Here is a 19,790-nt window from a genome sequence, read left to right as displayed (position 1 = left end):
ATATTTCTATTAACTCCATTTTAGCTTTATGTACAGTATTTCCATGCGTGTTTGCACATTTCAATAAAGCTGTGCACTAGGGCTGCTCAATTAATCGAATTTTAATCACGATTACAATCTGGGCTTTCAACGATCATTAAAAATGACTGAGCCGATTATTAGCCCCTCCCTCATTTATCCGCGACACCTTAAAGGCCAGTCCGTGAAAATATTGTCGGGCATAAACCGGTCCGTGGCGCAAAAAAGGTTGGAGACCGCTGATTAAGAGGACCCGAGGGAAGCTCGGAAAGCTAAGCAGAAGTTATTTGGAGAGGAGAGTGACTGCTGTTGGTTGAAAAGAGAGGTAAAAAAAAAAAACTTCAGTGGTGTTGCACACTATTTTATATTATTTTTTAAAGTCATTGAAGCCGGTCAGAGCAGCACACTCCGTTTTGTGTAACTATTTTTAAATCCCTGTAGAACCTGGACCGTGTAAGCTAGCGCAATAATTTTTTTTGCATATGAAACCGGAGGAGTTGTACTTACATCTGATGCCATCAGCTTGTCCTCGGTCACGGTTTCCTTCCACATAAAGCTTTGCAAAAACTGCATAGAAAGCGCTTGCAGGAACAAAAACATAATATTCCAGAAACACGCTTTGCCGATCCGATCAGCTGTTCGTAACACTTCCCACATGTCGGCCATTTCCTCCCCGAAACCGGAAGTGACGTCATTTTCGCGGAAATGTAGTTTTTTACTTGTAGGCCTTAAAAGCCTATACTGGTCATGTTTGACTTTTCTGAATAGTTTCTGGGATGCTTAGAACTCAAATTGCACTGCTGGAAATCGTTTATTTTGATGCACCTGCTGTTTTCTTTGCAAATTTGCATCATAGGATTGTTTTTTCGTTTTTCCTGCAGTGTATATAAAAATTGGTGTATTTCCAAAATAAAACTATGAAGACACTCAAAATAAATTTCCTGTTGTTGTAAACTATTTTTTGCAACTTTTTTGTATTTAAAGTTTTGAGGGATAAACCTCTTAAATTTCTCCAAGTAGAAATATATGTAAAAAAACAAAACAAAACCGATTTTCAATTTTTTTGTAGTTTATTGCAACTTTTTTGCAATTTATGTAGTTACTATGGACATAATGCATACATATTATTAAAATATGGGCTATAACAGTTGTATAGCAACTTGAAATGCTCCCACAAATGGCACTACAACATGTAAAAAAATAATATAAGCTCTGGCGGACTTGGTTCTATGGTAGGTCTTAAAGGGTTAAATAAATATTGTCAAATAATCGAGATCTCAATTTCAGTGAAAATAATCGTGATTATCATTTTTGCCATAATCGAGCAGCCCTACTGTGCACCTATTTCTCATTTTCCTAATAAAATATAAAAGAAAGGTTGGGTGGCTCAAGACTTTTGCACATTACTGTATGTTGAAGGATTCGTATTGCTGAAATCTAAAAAGAATCTATCCTCTGCTATGAACATGAGCTGCTTAAAGCATACCAAAAATAATGCTTGAAAAATATGATTCCGCTCCTTAAATGTTATTTTTACATAACAAACATTCCCAACATTGTCTAACTGTAAGCTTAGCATAGGTGGGGCATGTCAATGTAATTACAACGGGATGCTCTGGAGCTTATGCATAAATATAAGGCAGTGCACTCGGTGCACCTGAGCAGCTGAATAATGGATGAGCTGTATAATTGCATTTGTACATTAAAATCCCAGGAAAAAAAGAACTTGAACAGTGCAGATTATATTCCCAGATACAGGAGTAAAGACCCCTGAAACTACCTGATGTCAATTTAATGTGGAATTCTGGTAAGCTGAGAAAGATGCAAAAAGCAAAACAACTACTCCTTTAGATTTTTCAACAATAAAGAAACAGAAAAAACAATCTGATATATCACCATCTCATAACATAACTTACTACATCAAAGCTTACTTACTACAAACTACATCACATTGATTTTTATCTGTCATTCCAGATAATTCATCATTCAAGCATATTTTTTAAATCCTGTGACATAACAGAAAGTTGGCCTGAAATCGGTTAGATTTAATGAACACTCAGCACATAACATGAAAAACAACTGATTCTAAGATGAAGCTTGGTTTTCTGGCCCTCTCTGACTGGAGCTTTAAACTCCACTTGTTGCTCAGTGATGGCTTGATAATCCTTTAAAAGGTTTAATTGGATGAGAGACCATTTATTTATACTACTCACAAGCAGTAAGGTGCATTTGACTAAACAAAGTCACTTTTTTCAAGTAACACTGAGGGTTTTACAGGTTTTAACACGACAAGCTTAATGATTGCAACTATTTAAAAACAAACAGACAGAAAAAGGTAAATAAAGGCAGAGAAATTATTTAACACAAAAGCTTTTTTTTTACTTTTGTGTTTAAGCCAAATATTAAACACAACCTATAGCAAAACAGCTATTCAGACTATTAAAAATAAATACAAAAGAAAAAGAAAGAACGCCATATCCATAGGTAAAAACTACAAAAAGAATGACTGAAATATCATGAAATCTCTAAACGAATGAAAATCTAAGTACAATACAAACAAATACAGGTATATTGGTATGAGGCGTAACAAAGGCATGTGAATAAGATATAAACAGTGTGTGAAGTGAGTCATCGTTCCGTGATTACAGTGCCCCCATACTCCCCCCGTGCGGTCGCGTTTGGTGTTTGCAGTGCGCTGGCGTGCAGGCGAACATGCATTCACGGGAGCAACAGATCCGAGCGCATGCGCAATTCATTGTTTTGACTGAAAATGCCGTCGGTTTCGAAAACGGCGGCCAATGCGTCTCCTCAAACCGAGAAACCTACCCACTATACGTGAGTAAAGCTGCTGCAAAGAAACAACAAAATCGTTCGCTGCTGAAAATGCTCTTTTGAACGCGCACCTTTGCGCGCGTGCATTTCCAGCATTCCTCAACTCCTGTGCGTGCGTTAAAAACATGGTGCTTTTCCTGGCTTTGTGACTACCTAACGTTACATAGCAGACAGCGACTGTACGCTAAAGACATCTGCGTCAATACAGGAAACTCTAGGATCTTAAATCACCAAACTGGTTAGCCAACCGTTAGCGGGATCGTTTTGAAGTGTTTCGTGCTGTTGATGAAAGGGTTTTGATGGGTCTGGTTAATATTACACCGTCAACTTGGTTCGCTAAATGATTAGCCAGGAACTCGCTAACCAGTCCGCTTGTAAATAGCTCGGCCTTATTTTGAGTTCCCTCTTGCTACGCACATTTATAGACGTACGCTCAGGTGCTCTGTACGAGCTTTACGACGAAAAACATACGTAGTCTTCACTCAGCATAGCAAGCTAACTCTACTGACCCAAAATGTATAGTAGGCTACAACACGACTCCCTGCTAAACTTTTCCCTTGGCTAAGCTCTTACTTGCTAGCGGATAGCCGTTTAAATCCCGCTTCGTGTTTGCCCTGCTTGTTTCAGATACTTGAAGGAGTTCAGGACAGAGCAGTGCCCGTTGTTCCTCCAGCACAAGTGTACGCAGCACAGACCCTTTACGTGCTTTCACTGGCATTTTCTCAACCAGCGACGAAGGCGACCCATACGAAGAAGGGACGGGACTTTCAACTACAGCCCCGACGTTTACTGCACCAAGTACGACGAGACCACAGGCATCTGCCCAGATGGCGATGAGTAAGTCCCGCAACTTCAGTCAGGGCAGCTACATGAGTGTGTCACTGCGTCCTGGCAGCTGTTGACGTTTGAAGCATGTTTGTTTGATCTCAGTTTACTCTTTTCATGTCATGTTTTACATTTTTCAGGCTGTATGACCAAAATAGCTTTCCTGAAAGGTTTTAAAGAATTTTAGTTGTTTATGTATAATGAACATGTCTTTGTCTCGCACATAAAATGAAATTAATAACAAGTAAAAAAGCAAATAAGAAAAAAATGATGCCAGCATTAGGTAACATATTTTGTGTTTAATTTTAACATCAGTATTGCTTAGAATTGTCCATCAAAAAATGACTCAGTGTTTTGTGTTTCTGATATACGGCTGCACATTTAATCGAATATTAATCTCAATCGTGATTTTGATTTTCCACAATAAAATGATGATGATTAATTGATATTGTAAATCCGTCCTTCGCCAATAGAACATAAAGCAAGAGCAAATCAGACACTCCCTGACGACATGCCTGCCTGTGCCAATCATAGCTGTTACCTGCAGCACACTACACAGCCTCAGGGCTCCTAAATGCACTGGACCGCAGTGATGACATACTGTAGATAAGTGAAAGAGAAAGTGAAGAGCTCATTCCTAGAAGTTGGATCATCATCATTTGTTGTTTAGAAATGCTTTGGATTTAGGGCAGGTGATGTTAATAAATGCAACAAGCCTGCAGCATTTTTTCTAGATGTGTTGCGCCACAAAACAGCACAACTACTCAGTGTTCCATCCGCTTTACAAAGCAATCACATTCTTTTTGGCCAACGATGTGCCTCCATGAAAATGGACTTCAGGTTCATCATGCAGGTACAATGAATTGCATAAAAGGCTTTATATTGTGCTTCAAAAGGTGCACTTCGGTCTGGTGTATATCACAACACCTCAGAATTTTTAAATGAATAGCAATGGAGCACAATGTAAGAGTAAAAGCTGTACTTATTTTGGGGCTTTTTTTCCCCAATATTTTTCTTCTAAAAGCTTCACTGAATGAGGACCAGTTTTATTTGAATACAAATTTTTTTACATAGTTTTGTCATGCAATATGAATATAAAAACAGCTTTATATCTTTTTTGTTAGTTTTTTTTTTAAATCACAAAAATGAATCAATCATTTTGTTAAATATTCACAATCCCAGTATAGAACCAAGCAACTGTGATAAGCATTTTGGCCATAATTGTACAGTTCAAGTTTGATAGTGATAATTAGGGGGGGGGACATTTCCATTATGTATGTATGTATGTATGTTTTGTTGTTGTTGTTTGTTTTTTTTAACAATCTTTTTAACAATTTTGTATGAAGGCATTGCATGACTTCACACCAGTGTTGCATGCATTGTGCAGATAGGTGCAGGTCAGACATAAACATTCCTGCATATCTTTACTGCGCCATTATTAACTCATAAATTGGCTGCATCTACCATTTAGATCCCTTTTGTAAAGGAGAAATTTTGCCACAGATGTTGTCAGCACATTACAGATGTAGCATTGCACTGGCGATGTATCACCTTGCCTTTTGGTGTCTCATACACTTACTACGTATAATATAAAAAATATGCAATTAATGTAATATTTAGAGATACACTGATGCTGGAATTGTGGTCTACTGTTGATGTTCACTGGAACAGTGTGAGTTCTTTCTTATGAATAAATAATGGAGCTATTTCAGAGACTTTTAGCTCTTTATGACTGTCTGAAAATGTAGCTACTGCAAAATCATGGGACACAACAGATAAATCAAATATTGGCCACATCTTCATTTACTGATGTTGATAAAAATCTACAAGTCTGAAATCACCATTTTTTTTGACAGGATTTGCCCTTTATGTGTAGTATGAGAGCAAACCCTCTTGTCCTTGAAGTGGGCTATTTGGCTACGTTCACACTGCAGGTCTTAATGTTCAATTCCAATTTTTTGATCAAATCCGATTTTTTTTTCTCTGCTTGTTCACACTACAAATAAAGTGTGACAGCAAACACGCTCTAGTGTGAACCCTCAAAGCGGCCCGCATGCGCAAAAGAAGACGTCACACACAACGCGCTCTGTTTAGACCCAGACCAAACAATATTGTTTGACTGATGGCCCTTAATATAAAGACTTGTGTCAGACTTTACGTTTCCCAATTTTTCTTTAAGTTGTAAAGTTATTTTGTTATTTACATATGGCCTAACAATGATCCATATTGCTGTTTTAGAGAGGAGCGGTGCTTCAAAGGATAGTTGCAGATTTCTGTCAGAATCTGCAGATTATACAGTACAAATAAAATATTCACGTTTCTTCAACGTTGTCTTCCCAACAGTTTCACTGGATGGCCAGGAAGTGTTCGCGATGTTTTATCTGGCGCTTCACCGGCGCTGATAATTGCCGTCTGTCTTGTGTCAGTGACGTAAAAGACGGATTTAATGCGACATGACCGTTCAAACAGCAGTCGCTTTCTAAAACATCAGATATGTATCGGATTCAGTACCACATACGAAAGTGACCCAGATCGGATTTGAAAATTATCGGATTTGTGCCGTTCACACTGTCATACCATGATCGGACATGGGTCGCATAGGGTCAAAAAAGTTGGATTTGATGCGCTTTCGCCTGCAGTGTGAATGTAGCCTTTGAGAGGCTGACTCTGCCCCCCAGCATTATATTTACTGCTTCTGCTATTACCTCTGTCTAAAGGCTGTGTAATTTGACACACAACCATTTATTTATATTCCAGGCGTCATATTTTCGAAATATCCATTTACCACAGTGCCCCATTTATAGTTTAATATGTGATTACTGATTATGGAACATCTGTAGTTTTGTGTGTTGGGTATTTTGTGGGCTGTCCCTGGGGGGAAATGGTTTCGCTAAAGGGCTGCGCTTCTCGGTGAGGTGGAAGTTTAATTATCGAGCTGCTAAAGGGTTGCAGTGACATTCCTAATACTAATGCAATAATTTGCGCCGAGTAGTTTAAACAGACAGCAGCCTCTCGGTGTGACAGGAAATTGTGATGGCGCATTTAATCGAGTGCCTGATAGAAATGATTTAAAAAAAAAAATGAAATGATTAAAGTATTCAATCCTTACAATTCCTCCTCTACTAATGGATGCTATTTTTGTATGACCTTATGTGTTGCTATAGCAACTGCTCAAGAAAGGAAAATTTGGTTTATTCAAGAGGCTTATTTGCTCTACATATCTTGAGGCATTGGTAGTGTGTTAGCCCTGCATTGTGGTAACAGAATAAAGCGTTTTAGCGCAACTTCACCTATTTCCAACATGTATGGAGGAAAACAAAGTCTGAAGCAATTAAAGCTCAAGCAACATGCATATAAAGAACAAGTTTAACATTGACTGATTCAGCTTGTGGCCTTCAGGATCATTATAAAACGTGCTGCAGGCAACATTTTAATGTGTGCAGACTAAATAAATAAGTAAAAACATGTCTATATGGCCAACATACATATCCATGAAAGAGGCAACAGCACAGATGGCTGGGTGTATGGTCATGTGGCTTAAAGCCAATCATTGTCCCTGAAAATGGGGTGTGCCCAATAGAAAACCAGGGTGGTACTTAATGTGGCACTTAGACAGGAAGAGTGTAAATAACTGGGGTTATTTAAAAAAAGAAATCCCCATCTAGTATCACACACATATCCACTACAAGGGGCACTTTAAAACAACAGGAAGAAAAGTACAGTGGGTAAATAAAATGACGTATGCATGTAAATGCTTTTCACAAAAAGAAAAAGTGCTTTCAAAGGGATATGTCATCCAAATAAAATGGTGTAAACTATTTAAAAAATGCTCTGAAATCATAAAAAGAAAAAAATACACATATTTTGGAACCACGGGGAAAATCATATTAATTAAACATTCTTTGATATTATTAGGTTAGGGTCTTTTTTAAAATAAAAAATCAATAAATATAAGAGATATTATTGTCTGATATAGGATTATGTTCAACATTCCTGTGTCTTCCTTGTTGTACTTTTTTATTTCACGGTGCAACAAATGTTTTGAGATGGTGAAAGGTCTGAATTACCAGCAGGCCAGTTCAGCACCTTGGGCTCTTTGGATGAGAAACCATGCTGCTGTAACAGATGAAGTTTGAGGTTTAGTATGCCCTACAGAAATATTCAATCCCTTCCCTGAAAAAGTTTGTGATTTGGATCAGAATATATGTTGCTCTGAAGCCAGTATATCTTTTTAGCTTTGATGCTGCCTTTGCAATCTTGCAAATCCATAGGTACTAATGCACCCGTTATACCCCATATCATACGGGTCAGAGATGCAGGCTTTTGAACTGAGCACTGATAACTGCAGAGCTGCTTTTAAGTTTGAAAACATTTGCTCGGAAGAGTGTGTTGCAACTTGTGTGGTTGGTACACAGATTGCAACATTTACATCAAGGTTAAAAGTGTCAATCACTGGCCTGCAAAGTTACCATTTTAAAACTCTAGATTTCCAGAGTCCTGCACTTACAGCAGAATCTTAAAATATGTACAGCTATAAGAATTCCTTTATAGTCCTTATGGATTTATAGTGAATTGTTATAGCATTAACATTAATAATCGAAGAAGGATGAAGCATTTTAAAATAATTGTACTTGTGCTATATGTTTAGTTTTTGGACATTTTATGTTGCATATTATTTCATTGCCTTGTCAGATTGTTTCTGTTCGGATATCCTATTTGGATCAACTGGTGAAAGTTGTGAATGTTTTCTTTGTTTTTCTTAGCTGTCCTTATTTACACCGGACCACTGGTGACACAGAGCGCAAGTACCATCTACGATATTACAAGACTGGCACTTGTATCCATGAGACAGATGCTCGAGGGCATTGTGTGAAGAATGGCCTCCACTGTGCTTTTGCTCATGGGCCACATGATCTCCGACCTCCAGTCTATGATATCAGGTGACATGCAAAGCAAATAGTGGCCTCTTTTATGCCTGCCAGACTTTTCACTCAGAGCTTACAATGCATTTAGCAAATGAGCTACATTAAACCCCTGCAGTGCAGAGTAGCTATTTTGTATGTGTGGATTTGGTTTATAGAGACTTTTTTTTCCTGAACAAGTTATAATATATAAATATGTTTTAATGAGCTTAAGGAGTCTGTTTAAATCAGTGCATACACTCATAAGTAATGGTCATGTACTGCTCTGCTGACTTTCATGTGAGCTGGACAAGTAAAACACATCAATGACAACCTGTTAAAAAGAAACGCCTCCAAATTTGTCTTTATTTCTCATGTCTCAAGACAGTCTGACAACATTAACAATTAGCTAGTCATTTATAAAACAAGTTACAGCCAAATTAAGAAAAAGAAGACATCATGTCTTGGTTTTTCCAGCATGGACTACACTCACATTACAAAGAAATGCTACTATTGAAGATGAAAGAAGGGTGTGGGCACAGGGTCTTGGTTTTCACGCTGTCTGTCTTTGTGAAAGTGACAATGGTTCAGACTCAGATGAAATTACCAGCTCACACTACTACTTTAATGACATCATTGTCAGTGTTTCTGCTGTAACTTCTCCAAAATCCCTTAAAAGTTTTACTCTCAAAAACCATTACAGTGGGCCCTGTTGGATCCTTTAGTGGTCCAATTCCAGCCCACAGGCCGTAGGTTTGCAGTTTCCTTTGGATGTACTATATACATCTAATCCATGATATGGTGTCTCTTTATATTTATTTGTGTAGTATTTTGAGTTTCAAAGTAAGCAAATATCATTAGATTGAAACTTGTTTTTGACTGGTTATGAGAGTAGGCTTGGAGATTTCCCCTTCAGAGTGTTTTTCAGTTTCCTTTAAAAGTGTTTTTTGGTGTTGTTGTTGTTGCTTTGTTTTTGTTTTTGTTTTGTTTGTTTTTTTAAGGTACACTGAGTTAAAAATGTTTTTAACTCTTTATGCACAGAGAAATCCAAGCACAAGAGGCCCTCCAAAATGGACAGTTGGGATCTGGGGAAGGGATTCCTGATTTGCAGCCTGGTGTGCTAGCCAGCCAAGCTATGATTGAAAAAACTCTGACAGAAGATCCCCGGTGGCAAGGTTAGAAACTCCAACTTGCATGCCGTTTGTTGTATTGAATGCTAATCAAATCAATGTTCTTTATTTATTCGTTTTGTTTATTTATTTATTTTTCATTGTAATAGGGATAAGAAAGTAAACTGCGATGCCTCTTTTTGCAGATACCACTTTTGTTTTAGCCAATTATAAAACAGATCAGTGTACTAAGCCACCCAGACTATGCAGACAGGGCTATGCTTGCCCCCACTACCACAACAGTAGAGATCGGAGGAGAAATCCTCGAAAGTTCAAGTACAGGTGAGTTTTCATTCTGTATAAGTTAAAATATGAAGGCTTCTAATTCTAAAATGTTAAAGCTGCCTCTTCTGAATGCAGGTCAACTCCTTGCCCTAATGTGAAGCACGGTGATGAATGGGGCGAGCCCTCAAAGTGTGAAAGTGGAGACAGTTGCCAGTATTGCCATTCTCGTACCGAACAGCAGTTTCATCCAGAGGTGAGTTAAGTTTGTTTTAGTCACGATGCGAGTTTTTCAAGCTTAGAGTGAAAATACAATGGCCATAATGCATAATATGATGTATTTTTGAGCATTAGTTGTGCCTAGAAGTAGTGTGAAATGTCAACAAAATGTTCATAGAGATGCTTATAAGCAAAAAACTCTTTCACTCACATAATTATAACCATTTTGTGTTAATGCTACATTTAAAAAAAAATAAAAAATTTGTAATAGTAAGATTATTTAAAAAAATAAGATTATTATTATAATCTTAATTTTAAAATTAAGATTATAATAATAAAGATTATTGCACATTTTCATTACTAGTACATGTCCATGGTACTGTATTTCTTGTCCTGTTCATCTTCTTGCCAGACAGATACATGTATCATTGAGAAAAATTACAAGTGCTCGGTGGATGTTGTTTATATGGAAAAACAGAGTAATTTTAGCCTTGTTACTAGGCATGTACAGTTAAATTTTTGTGATGGAAGTTGTTGTTGTGAAATTAAAACAATAGGAAGCTTTCATAAGGTGCTGAAGGAAAGGCTAAAAATGGATTGTCACCCATTGATAGGTGGTTTCCAGGCAACATGATGGCATTAGATCCTGCGTAATTCAACTTCTGTGGATATAGATTCAATTCAGTTTTATTTATCTAGCAGTAGTTTATAACAACGGCCACCTCAAGATGCTTTATATTTATTTTGTTTATTGTAAGTAAAAAGCCTACAATATCAGTGGTATAGAATGAGAGGCCCCCCCAGGAGCCTAAGCCTGTAGCATAACCATTGGCTGGTTCAGGGTCACCTGAACAGACAGATTTCATGTATTACAGTCATATTACTGTGACTACATCACTCATCTCCTCGGTCTCTAATGTATGAACCATAATATTGTTTTGTTGATGAGACTGACGCTGTGGTTAGTTTTCTATAGTGAGACACATTTTCATCTTATTTCTTTATAATCCTGATTTTCTGTCTCCCAAGATCTACAGATCCACCAAATGCAATGACATGCGCCAGACTGGATACTGTCCCAGAGGACCATTTTGTGCATTTGCACATGTAGAAAGTAAGTGCATGTTTGCCTTAATACTATCTGAGTACAGTGAAAAGGATTTGAGGGTGTTTTGAGACTTAACATATACATATGTTATGTTTATATGTTTTTAGGAATTCCTTCTACAGAAGAGACCATGAGCTCATTGCTAACAGCGATACAGTCGAGTTCTCAGTCCCAGCTGAGCTCTCAGCAGTATTCAGAGTGTCCAGTCACTGAGTGGAACAGTGGAGGAAACTCCACCAACAGCACAGCCAGTAGCAATGGACAAATAGGAAGTGTAGGTTGTCTCCATTTCTCACTCACACGAGACACAATTTTAAACAGTTTGATTTCAAACGTCTGAGAACTCTGTCATCACTTTCATAGCTCATCCATTGTGATGTTTTTATTTCGTGTCATTTTTTTGTATTCATCGTTTTTATAAGACCATGTGCACTTGTCTTTCTCAGGTTTCATGTTCTAATAGCTCAACTGTAACGTCAAGCTCAGGAAGCGACACTTTGTTATCCCCAATGGGATCCATCAGCAGCAGGCTCAAATCCTTAAATAATAATAATTCATGTTCAGAGTCCACCACATCCAGTGTCTCATCTCTGACGTCTAACTATCCCAAAGCTCCGGGCTTTGAACGTGAAGATCAGGTACACAGACTGCTCTCTCTAACCTCGGGAAAACCAAACCCCACACACAGCTTAGGGCTTTACACTTTTATCGCAGCCATTTGTCACTCGTTTATTGTTTGCCATGCCATTTTAATTTGACCACTTCAAGCCCTTTTCCTCGTATTTCATTGTTTGCTTGTCATGTCATTGATTTCTTTAAAATATCCCATTACGTACATGCACTATATGTATGTGATGATGACTTGTTAAATGTTAAACACCTGTCGAATATTACAGGACACTTTTCAATTGCTTTAAAATGACTTTAAAAGAGCTAAAATTTTGTTTTTGTGACACTACACTAAGGCCCAGTATAAGATGAAATAACTAGAACTGTGAATCATGGAAAGCTGCTTTATTAGAGCCCTAGAATAAAAATATGGCATAAAAATGGTCTCCACCGCTCCCCTGCAGCTGAGCCACAAACCACATCCTGGACTTTAAAATGAACATAATATGCTCACTTTATGGCATTTCTGTTTGTCTAAAGAAATGTCAAATCTTCTGAAGTGTAGCATTGTCTTATGATCAAGCTGACCAGCAAATAGTTTCGGTTCTTAAACTGCATTTGTGGTTTTATAGTTCCTTGCTAAGAATTCCCCTAAAGGGAATTTTTAAATGTTTTCTGGCTTTATAGAAGACTTCCACTCACAGTAAAATGTTACTGTCTCCTGCACTCACGATTTGCTAGTGCTACAAGATGAAGGCAGAATGAAGTAACGTGATCGGTTTAATTACAGTCTGCAGTCAGTCTGAAGAAAGGTGCTCCATAAATGTTAATCATCAGAATGACAAGAGCCGTGAGCGCTGCGAAGCCTAAGTGCAGGGACGGTGAAAAATGGTTAAGATAAAATGTGTTAGTCCAGGGCAGGTGCAATAAAACTATTTTGATTAATACTGGCTTGATGTAAAGGATATGGCACTGAAATAGACTGTCTTTGCCATTTGATCATTTCCAGATTAAGAACAAGGGACAGGTGGATCAAAAAATGATGGACCAAGAAAAACAGGTTTGTTTTTAGTGAGTCATTTAGATAATGTGTTTATTTTATTATGAAACTTGTAATTGAGAACATAGGAATTAAACGCTTTACTGTGCTTTGCTTTTAGACACAAAATACTGTATTCTCTGTGGTGAACCCATTGGCATCAAGCTTTACCTCCAGTATAACATCAAGCTTGGCCTCTAGTATTGGTTCAGACAGTTCTTCACCCACCACCTTATCAACGATGAATGCAAAAGCCACTCCTTTCTATCCAGGGAGCAACACAGTGGAGTCTGTCATTGGTAAGTGTATGCAAAACAAAGGGAAAACAGCTTGAACTGACTGTCACTCTGCAGTTTGTTGTCAAATTTCAGTCAGATTTGTTTTGTTTCCCGTCAGGATCCGCACTGGACCTCAACTTTAGTGACATTAATGTTGCATCGCTTGATAAGGAGTTAGAGGATCAAGATAACAGTGTGGGAATGGCAGGTAAGGTCACTTCATATGTTTCAAGCACTTATTCATCACAAATCCTTCCATTAGGATTTGTGTGTTTCTAAAGAACACCTGTATATGCTTTGTCCTTCAGGTCAAAGGGTGCTAAGTGGATCTGCTCCTGTCAACATTCCTGGCTCATTGGCACGATCATCTTCTTTTAATTCTTCATCATCGCTCTCCACCTCCCCTCTAAGTTCTCTCTCCCAGTCGCTGTCACAGTCCCTGCTGTCTGGGACAGTATCTCAGCAAAATCAACCTTCAAACATGCTAGCCAAGCAAGAGCACGGCCTTCTGGGAACACCCACCTCCTCTTCCCAGAACTCTCTGGGTAAGCTGATCGCATTTTCCCCCGAGCAAGCTGGAAAGCATTTGCTTTCATCAGCCCCTTCCTTCAGCTTCCCTTCGGTGTTTAATCTAGTTCTGTGTGCAGTAGTGAAGCTGAAAGTATGACTAATAGAGATGGATCGTGTAAAAAGTGACACAAGTTAGTGCAACCAAGATTTTGTTTAATCTAAATCGCTCTTATCTTAACACGTCGCTCACCTAGGCTTGAACGGAGGAGCTAGCAGCATTTGGGACTTTGTAAGTGGCAGCTTTTCACCCAGTCCATCTCCAGTTTTCAGCAGCCTAACCTCCACAACCACCAGTGCTGATGTGGCCCGCCTTTTCAGAGAGCTGGATGAGGCCAAAAGGAAGATCAAACAATTTGAGGAGGCCTGGCATCAGGTGAAGCAAGTAAGTATACACACTGACTGTGTGCCAGTTATTTCCCTTTTTATACTTTTTTTTTAATTCAACCCTCACCTTTGTTCCAGGCCTGTGAAGCTTGCCAGAAAGACGCTCATGAAGCAAAGGAGCAAGCAAAGACAGCAGAGGCAGAGCGGCAGCTGGCAGAACAGAAATGGGAAGAAACGGAGCGCAAGCTGAAAGAGCTCCAGGGGGACTTTGATGCGCTTTGTCGCACCCCTGGAACACCTCTTCTACGTAGCTATGGAGAGCTGGACCAGCTTCCCTTGTCTAAGCTTCACTCCATCCAGAGTCAGCTGCGTAATGACCTAGACCTTATAGATGGGGTAAGAAAGCCCAGAGCACACACAGCATTTCATTTGTAGCATCGGTTTAGTTTTAAAACAGTTTGTCAGACTGTCATTCAGATCCATGTTTGTCATCAAGCATGTTTATTTGAAAAGTCTGCATGAACTGCATTTCCCTAAGTTGCAGCTGATCTCAATTCTCTTCTTCCCCCAACAGGTAATATATCAGCTTCAGTCAAAGAAATGTATAGTTTGCCAAAAGCATGATCGTTGCATTGTTCTGCAGCCTTGCCAACATTATGTACTCTGTGAGAACTGTGCACCTAGTAAAACAGAATGTCCCTACTGTAGAACAAAAATATTGAAGTGGTGATGTACAGTTACTTAAGGTACTATTTAATCAATTAGCCCTTTGAAAAACTACTAATAAATATTACAATTTTCTACACAGCAGTGTCTGTTAGGATGAAATGGTGTTTGACTGACCAAACAAATAGTATTATCAATCAGATTGCATACAGGGGATTCAATCGTTGTGGTTTTTGCTCATTTTATGTTCACTTGACATCAAATAGCCAAGCACTTTCTATATGAAAACCAGGCACTTAGTTAATGAATAATATGGAATCATGATTAAAACATTGTACAGGACATAAAATCAGGTCCTCCTAGCACACAGCCACCTGTCTACTATCCCACCTAGGCAAGAGTACATACAAAATTATACATTAGAAGTCTGCTACTAAGCTTACTTAAAAATTCCGTACATAAGGACTGAGTTTGTATCTAAATGCAATGCTTATAACTTACAATTATGAACTGCTTTAATGTGAATAAACATTAAAGCATTGAACCATAAGGATGTTAGGGTGACATCTCAAAAATTGGCAAATGTTGGGAACATGGTGGCCATCCAAAGCTGAGGTTATTCTGCTGATGGTAAAGCTAAAGTGAGCAAAACTCAAAGCAGATATGTCTTTAATTACAGAGGAACTCATCCGGATCAAAAAATAACAATTTGGAAACCATTCAAGAAACCAGACATCCTAGCACCAAGTGACTGATGTCTAATCCAGGAATCACATATTTGTTTTAAGCTCAATTAGTCTGATCAGGAAAACAATATGTGCACTGGTGGTGTATGTGATGGAGAACCACAAAGCAGGTCCGTGTCAAGCTGAATTAGTATACATTTCATTATTAAACACAGCGCTACGAGAACTGTTTATGTGATGAAAACCACATTTTCATTGTAGTAAAAAAACAGATTCATAAAATACTAAAGATCCAGTAAGGTTTGTCATCTTTAAATCAAGAGAAAATCTCAAAACACCATTTAAAGCAGTCCTCTTTAATTAAAGTCATATTTTCTTTAAACCCTCCAAAATAAAATTTCACCAACTTTCTTTTTTAAATGCAAAACAGTCAAGCATCATTATTTTGACCAACTTTCTGAAGAAGTTTTTCTTATTAAAAGCACTTTGTTGACCTGGGACTTTATTCAAGGGTATATATAAATATATATAAATATAGAAATTTGCTTTAAGCTGCTTTGTAGGTATTCTTTTGTGTCTTTATTTTTTAGATTTATACATTTGTTTTCTACATAATAAGCTACACAATGTCTGAAGCTTTTGTGTGTACTGTGAAACATAATTGAATATTTCATGTTTCCTATTGTTAGATCATAGCATGGTTCTACATATTAAGATTTCATTAAAAAAAAAAAGTACTTAATAGTTTCTACTTTCATAACTAGATTTATAAAAATTTCAATCAAATAAGTGCAAATTTAAACTGCACTTTAGGCATAACCAGCAGCTGTAATATCAGTAAGGCACATGCTACATGTTAAGGCTGTTTTTCAATCAGTTTTGTTTTGTAGAAATTTATATAGCCTATCCATTAGAGAAGCATGTATTGTATTTGCTATAAGCCTGAAACTGGGATTTTTTTTTTTCTTTCCTTTTTTCCCACTTTTTATTTTATTTTTTCCTCTTATTTTTTGTAGGAATCTAGCCTCTTGACCTTGTCTAGAACATATCGGCCTCTAACTCTAAAGTGCCTTGCCTTAGTTCAAAAGGTTATGTGTAGAATTGTCAACGCAAACACAAGTAGTCAAAGCTTGTGCACGCGTTTTCTGCAAAATGTGTATTTTAATTCTGCAGAGGCATTGACATGTTTATGACTATATGTGTGTAAATATAAATATATGCCAGTGTATTTGGCCAAATTCCATTAAGTATTTCTGCAGAAGATGATTGAATATGAAAATTGTCAGTGCCTGTGTCCTGACTTTGCCCTTAGAAATGAACCTTCCCCTCCACCTACCCACTCACCCACTCATTCCTTGGTTGTGGTGCTCTTTTGGTGCAGCTTCAGTCTTTGAATTTAGATTTCCAGTTTAAGATTTGGGAGTATGCAAAGTTAGGCCACATGAATTTATACGGCAACATACAAAATGCTTTTTTTAAACAGTTCAGTAGGGTTTGTTGTAATGATTCTGCAGTGAATGAAGATTTCCACAGTAATTTTCTGCGTTGGGTTTGTGCTTAGATTCCCGTAATTCAGATGACCTTCTACTGTGTTTAAAAAAACAAACTAAAAAAACCCTTTTTATTCTTGCTTTAAAACCAGTAGAAAGTCATGCATCTCCAGGTACACTTTTTGCTACTTATAAATGGGAAAATGCATTGTTTACATTTACACAGATGACAATTAAGAAACTCAGAGGAAAAATATCAAGAAAGGTTAATGGTATTTTAGGATTTTCATGATTATATTAAAGCATAAAAGGCAGGCTAAACATTTCATGTATTGCATGTTATGCGATATATTAACCAGCTACACAAAAGGAGAAAAAAGAAAAAAAAAATGTTCGCACTGTGTCACACTGCCAGAATATTTGTACTTATTTTAGTGTAGTTAAGGCTTAATAACTTCTGCAAGCTTCGCTGCTACTGGAAAAGGTATTAATGTAGTTTCTTGTAAACATTTAGATGTTTGAATGTTGTTGTGCATCCACAGCTCAGATTTCAGATCCTGGAATAATGTCTTCTGCATCTAACTTGACTTAATCTTTTTTTCTTGTTTCAAATTGAATTCTTCATTTGTAAATTCATTTCAGTCTAAGTTTCAGTACTTTTGTAAATCCTTAAAATGATGTCAAGGACCTGCACTACAGTAGATGGTCCCTTTTTTGTTTATTTGTATTTGAATTGATTGAAGGTTGGCTTTGTTTCCTCACCCCCCTATACACTGGATAGCAGTGTACAGTGCAGCTAATTCACAGTATCCTTTTGTTCTGTTTTGTTTTGCCTGTGAAGCCAACAAAATTAATGATGTCTAGTGGGGAAAATCTAAAAATGAACCAAAGCGGTGGTCTAGTAGCTGTCCAATTATGTATTGTGAGGGGAAAATTTACCCTTGAACAGAATTCAGACAAGTACTCGAGTATTGGGCAGATCACCCTGTAGCTGTCAGCATAGCTCGGTCTTTCCCGAATCTCTAGGTGAGACAGCGTTGTGAGTGGCAGGAATTCTATTTTTAGATGGATTTATTGTAATTTGTTTTGCATTAATATTTCATTCAGTATATCCTGAGTCAATAACAGGACTTTGCCAGTGGCTTTCGCTTACAACAGTAACAGACTTGAGCCCATGTTTTGTAGTTTTACCAAAGACCTGTATTGTTATTTCTTTTCTACTACATTTCATCATTTGTCTTCATTAATGAAAAGTGAAATTGATTTTAAAAAGTAAATCACCTAGTACCTTAAATAGTTAATGTTCATTAACAGTAATCTTTTTTTTCCCCTTTTTTCTATCTAAAGCTTGTCATAGTGAGTGGCAGATGATTATAAATGCATGGGTCAGATCCTTACAAAATGTGTATTCGTACATTTGATTTTTGTATTAAGTATACATTGACGTTTATGGCACATTGTGCAGTACTGGCAAGCACATGCTGACCTTAAGCGCGGATTCAGTGTAAGTTTAATTGTTGTCTACAGTGAAGGAATGTCAAAGGTGAATGACATTTGTGCTTCTGAAGTGGCCATATAAACTTCACTACTGTTGTGAAGTCAATTTTGTTTGTTGATTTTTGCTTATCTACATAAAAATCAGTTTGGAAATGAATAGCATTGTGTACTGTTATGCTAGGCCTGTAAGGTGCTTTCTTTTTATCCGACTCTGTTTTCTGTTTCTTAAAGCCGTGGTCCAAATTAGTTGTTGTTTTCCCGGGGACAGATGACAATTGTGACGCATCAATTGCAGATACAGACATAATTCCACTTAATTTGTTGCTGACCCTCAGTCTCTCTAGAGACTAGTCTACCTGCCAAAAATTTCTAGAAGAAATGAAACGTTCTCTTTGGAAGCACAGCTTGGTTTTTCTTTACATTTCTTCAGATTTCTTTAATTGTTTCTCTCGGACCAATTACGCTTTCAAATGTGTCTGTGCCTTTTAATAATTCTGTAATGTGGATTAATTGAAGAGACAAAATATAACTTGCTCAATTGGAATCAAAAGTTCAGTGCCTTACAGTATTTTGTGGACCATAATGTGATCGCTAAATGTCTCATACATTCAGCCTACTTCAGCTGAAAGGAAAAAGGCTAATCTAATGAGGTTTGCTTCACCAGTTTAAGAGGATGAAGCAGATTTTTTTTTTTTTTAACTGACTGATAATCGTCTGTATTTGCCATGCACTTCAAGAAAACACAGCAACGCCCGACCACTGAACACACAGATCTGATGTGGATTTGTCATTTGATATCAGAAACCCAACAGTTTGCAAAGAAAAGCACCAAACAGGGAGAATCTTGTATATGAACTGTAATAGATGTATCATTATGCTCTGCATTGGAATAGTTTAATCTATTTTGCATTATTGTTAGTTGTTGTGTCTTCTTTGTTGTATTTTGTTTGTTTGTTTGTTTGTTTTTAACATTATAAAAATGGAGCCAGAAGATTTATGCAATCTTGTACATGTATGGAGCTGTTCAAATTAAGTAAAAAAAGAAATATTAGTGTAAAGTCAAAAGTAAATGATCTTAATGTGGAGCCGGTTGTTCCATGTACTTTAGAAAATTTCAGTAAAAATGTTATTTTAACATTGAAACCCTGAAATATTGAATGTATTGCTCTAAATTAGAATTTCAATGAATAGGTCACTGGATATTATGGAGCGCAGTTAATTGATTATGATGTAGCATCTAGTTGTGAACTTCTATTCAATAAAATTTATTAGAACTTAAACAAATGCAAGTTTTCAAGTTTCTATTTGTTAGCATAATCATAAAATAACTATAAAGA

General features: G+C 37.3%; 1 protein-coding gene across 5 annotated transcripts; it reads left to right on the top strand.

Moving 5' to 3' along the window:
- Positions 1 to 2,761: 2,761 nt before the first annotated feature.
- On the top strand, positions 2,762 to 19,499 carry unkl (unk like zinc finger). Of its 5 annotated transcripts, none has more exons than XM_086289647.1 (16): positions 2,762 to 2,853; positions 3,478 to 3,687; positions 8,439 to 8,615; positions 9,618 to 9,751; positions 9,892 to 10,027; positions 10,106 to 10,223; positions 11,216 to 11,300; positions 11,402 to 11,568; positions 11,741 to 11,932; positions 12,913 to 12,963; positions 13,064 to 13,241; positions 13,339 to 13,428; positions 13,529 to 13,765; positions 13,985 to 14,172; positions 14,253 to 14,510; positions 14,689 to 19,499. In XM_086289647.1, exons 1-16 carry the CDS (start codon positions 2,789 to 2,791, stop codon positions 14,842 to 14,844), a joined length of 2,442 nt encoding a protein of 813 aa, XP_086145773.1. In that variant the 5' UTR covers positions 2,762 to 2,788; the 3' UTR covers positions 14,845 to 19,499. The 5 variants fall into 5 exon arrangements, with proteins under 5 accessions (XP_086145773.1, XP_086145774.1, XP_086145772.1 ...); XM_086289648.1 differs by having other exon boundaries at positions 13,318 to 13,428; positions 14,054 to 14,172; XM_086289646.1 differs by having other exon boundaries at positions 13,318 to 13,428.
- Positions 19,500 to 19,790: the final 291 nt, after the last annotated feature.

The sequence above is a fragment of the Aulonocara sp. 'chitande type north' Nkhata Bay genome, linkage group LG4, assembly GCF_057382095.1.
Source record: "Aulonocara sp. 'chitande type north' Nkhata Bay isolate Kocher_YH1m ecotype deep benthic linkage group LG4, A_spYH_male_GT1.1, whole genome shotgun sequence".
Taxonomy (NCBI): domain Eukaryota; kingdom Metazoa; phylum Chordata; class Actinopteri; order Cichliformes; family Cichlidae; genus Aulonocara; species Aulonocara sp. 'chitande type north' Nkhata Bay.
The sequence above is the reverse complement of the archived record's forward strand: the minus strand, read 5'-3'. Positions and strand labels throughout refer to the sequence as shown.

Excerpts from the sequence above, each read along its gene's own strand:
- unkl (XM_086289646.1), top strand. The coding sequence starts at position 2,789 with ATGCCGTCGGTTTCGAAAACGGCGGCCAATGCGTCTCCTCAAACCGAG. Across the intron at positions 3,688-8,438 it reads ATCTGCCCAGATGGCGATGA|CTGTCCTTATTTACACCGGA; the intron begins GTAAGTCCCGCA and ends TGTTTTTCTTAG. Across the intron at positions 8,616-9,617 it reads CCTCCAGTCTATGATATCAG|AGAAATCCAAGCACAAGAGG; the intron begins GTGACATGCAAA and ends CTTTATGCACAG.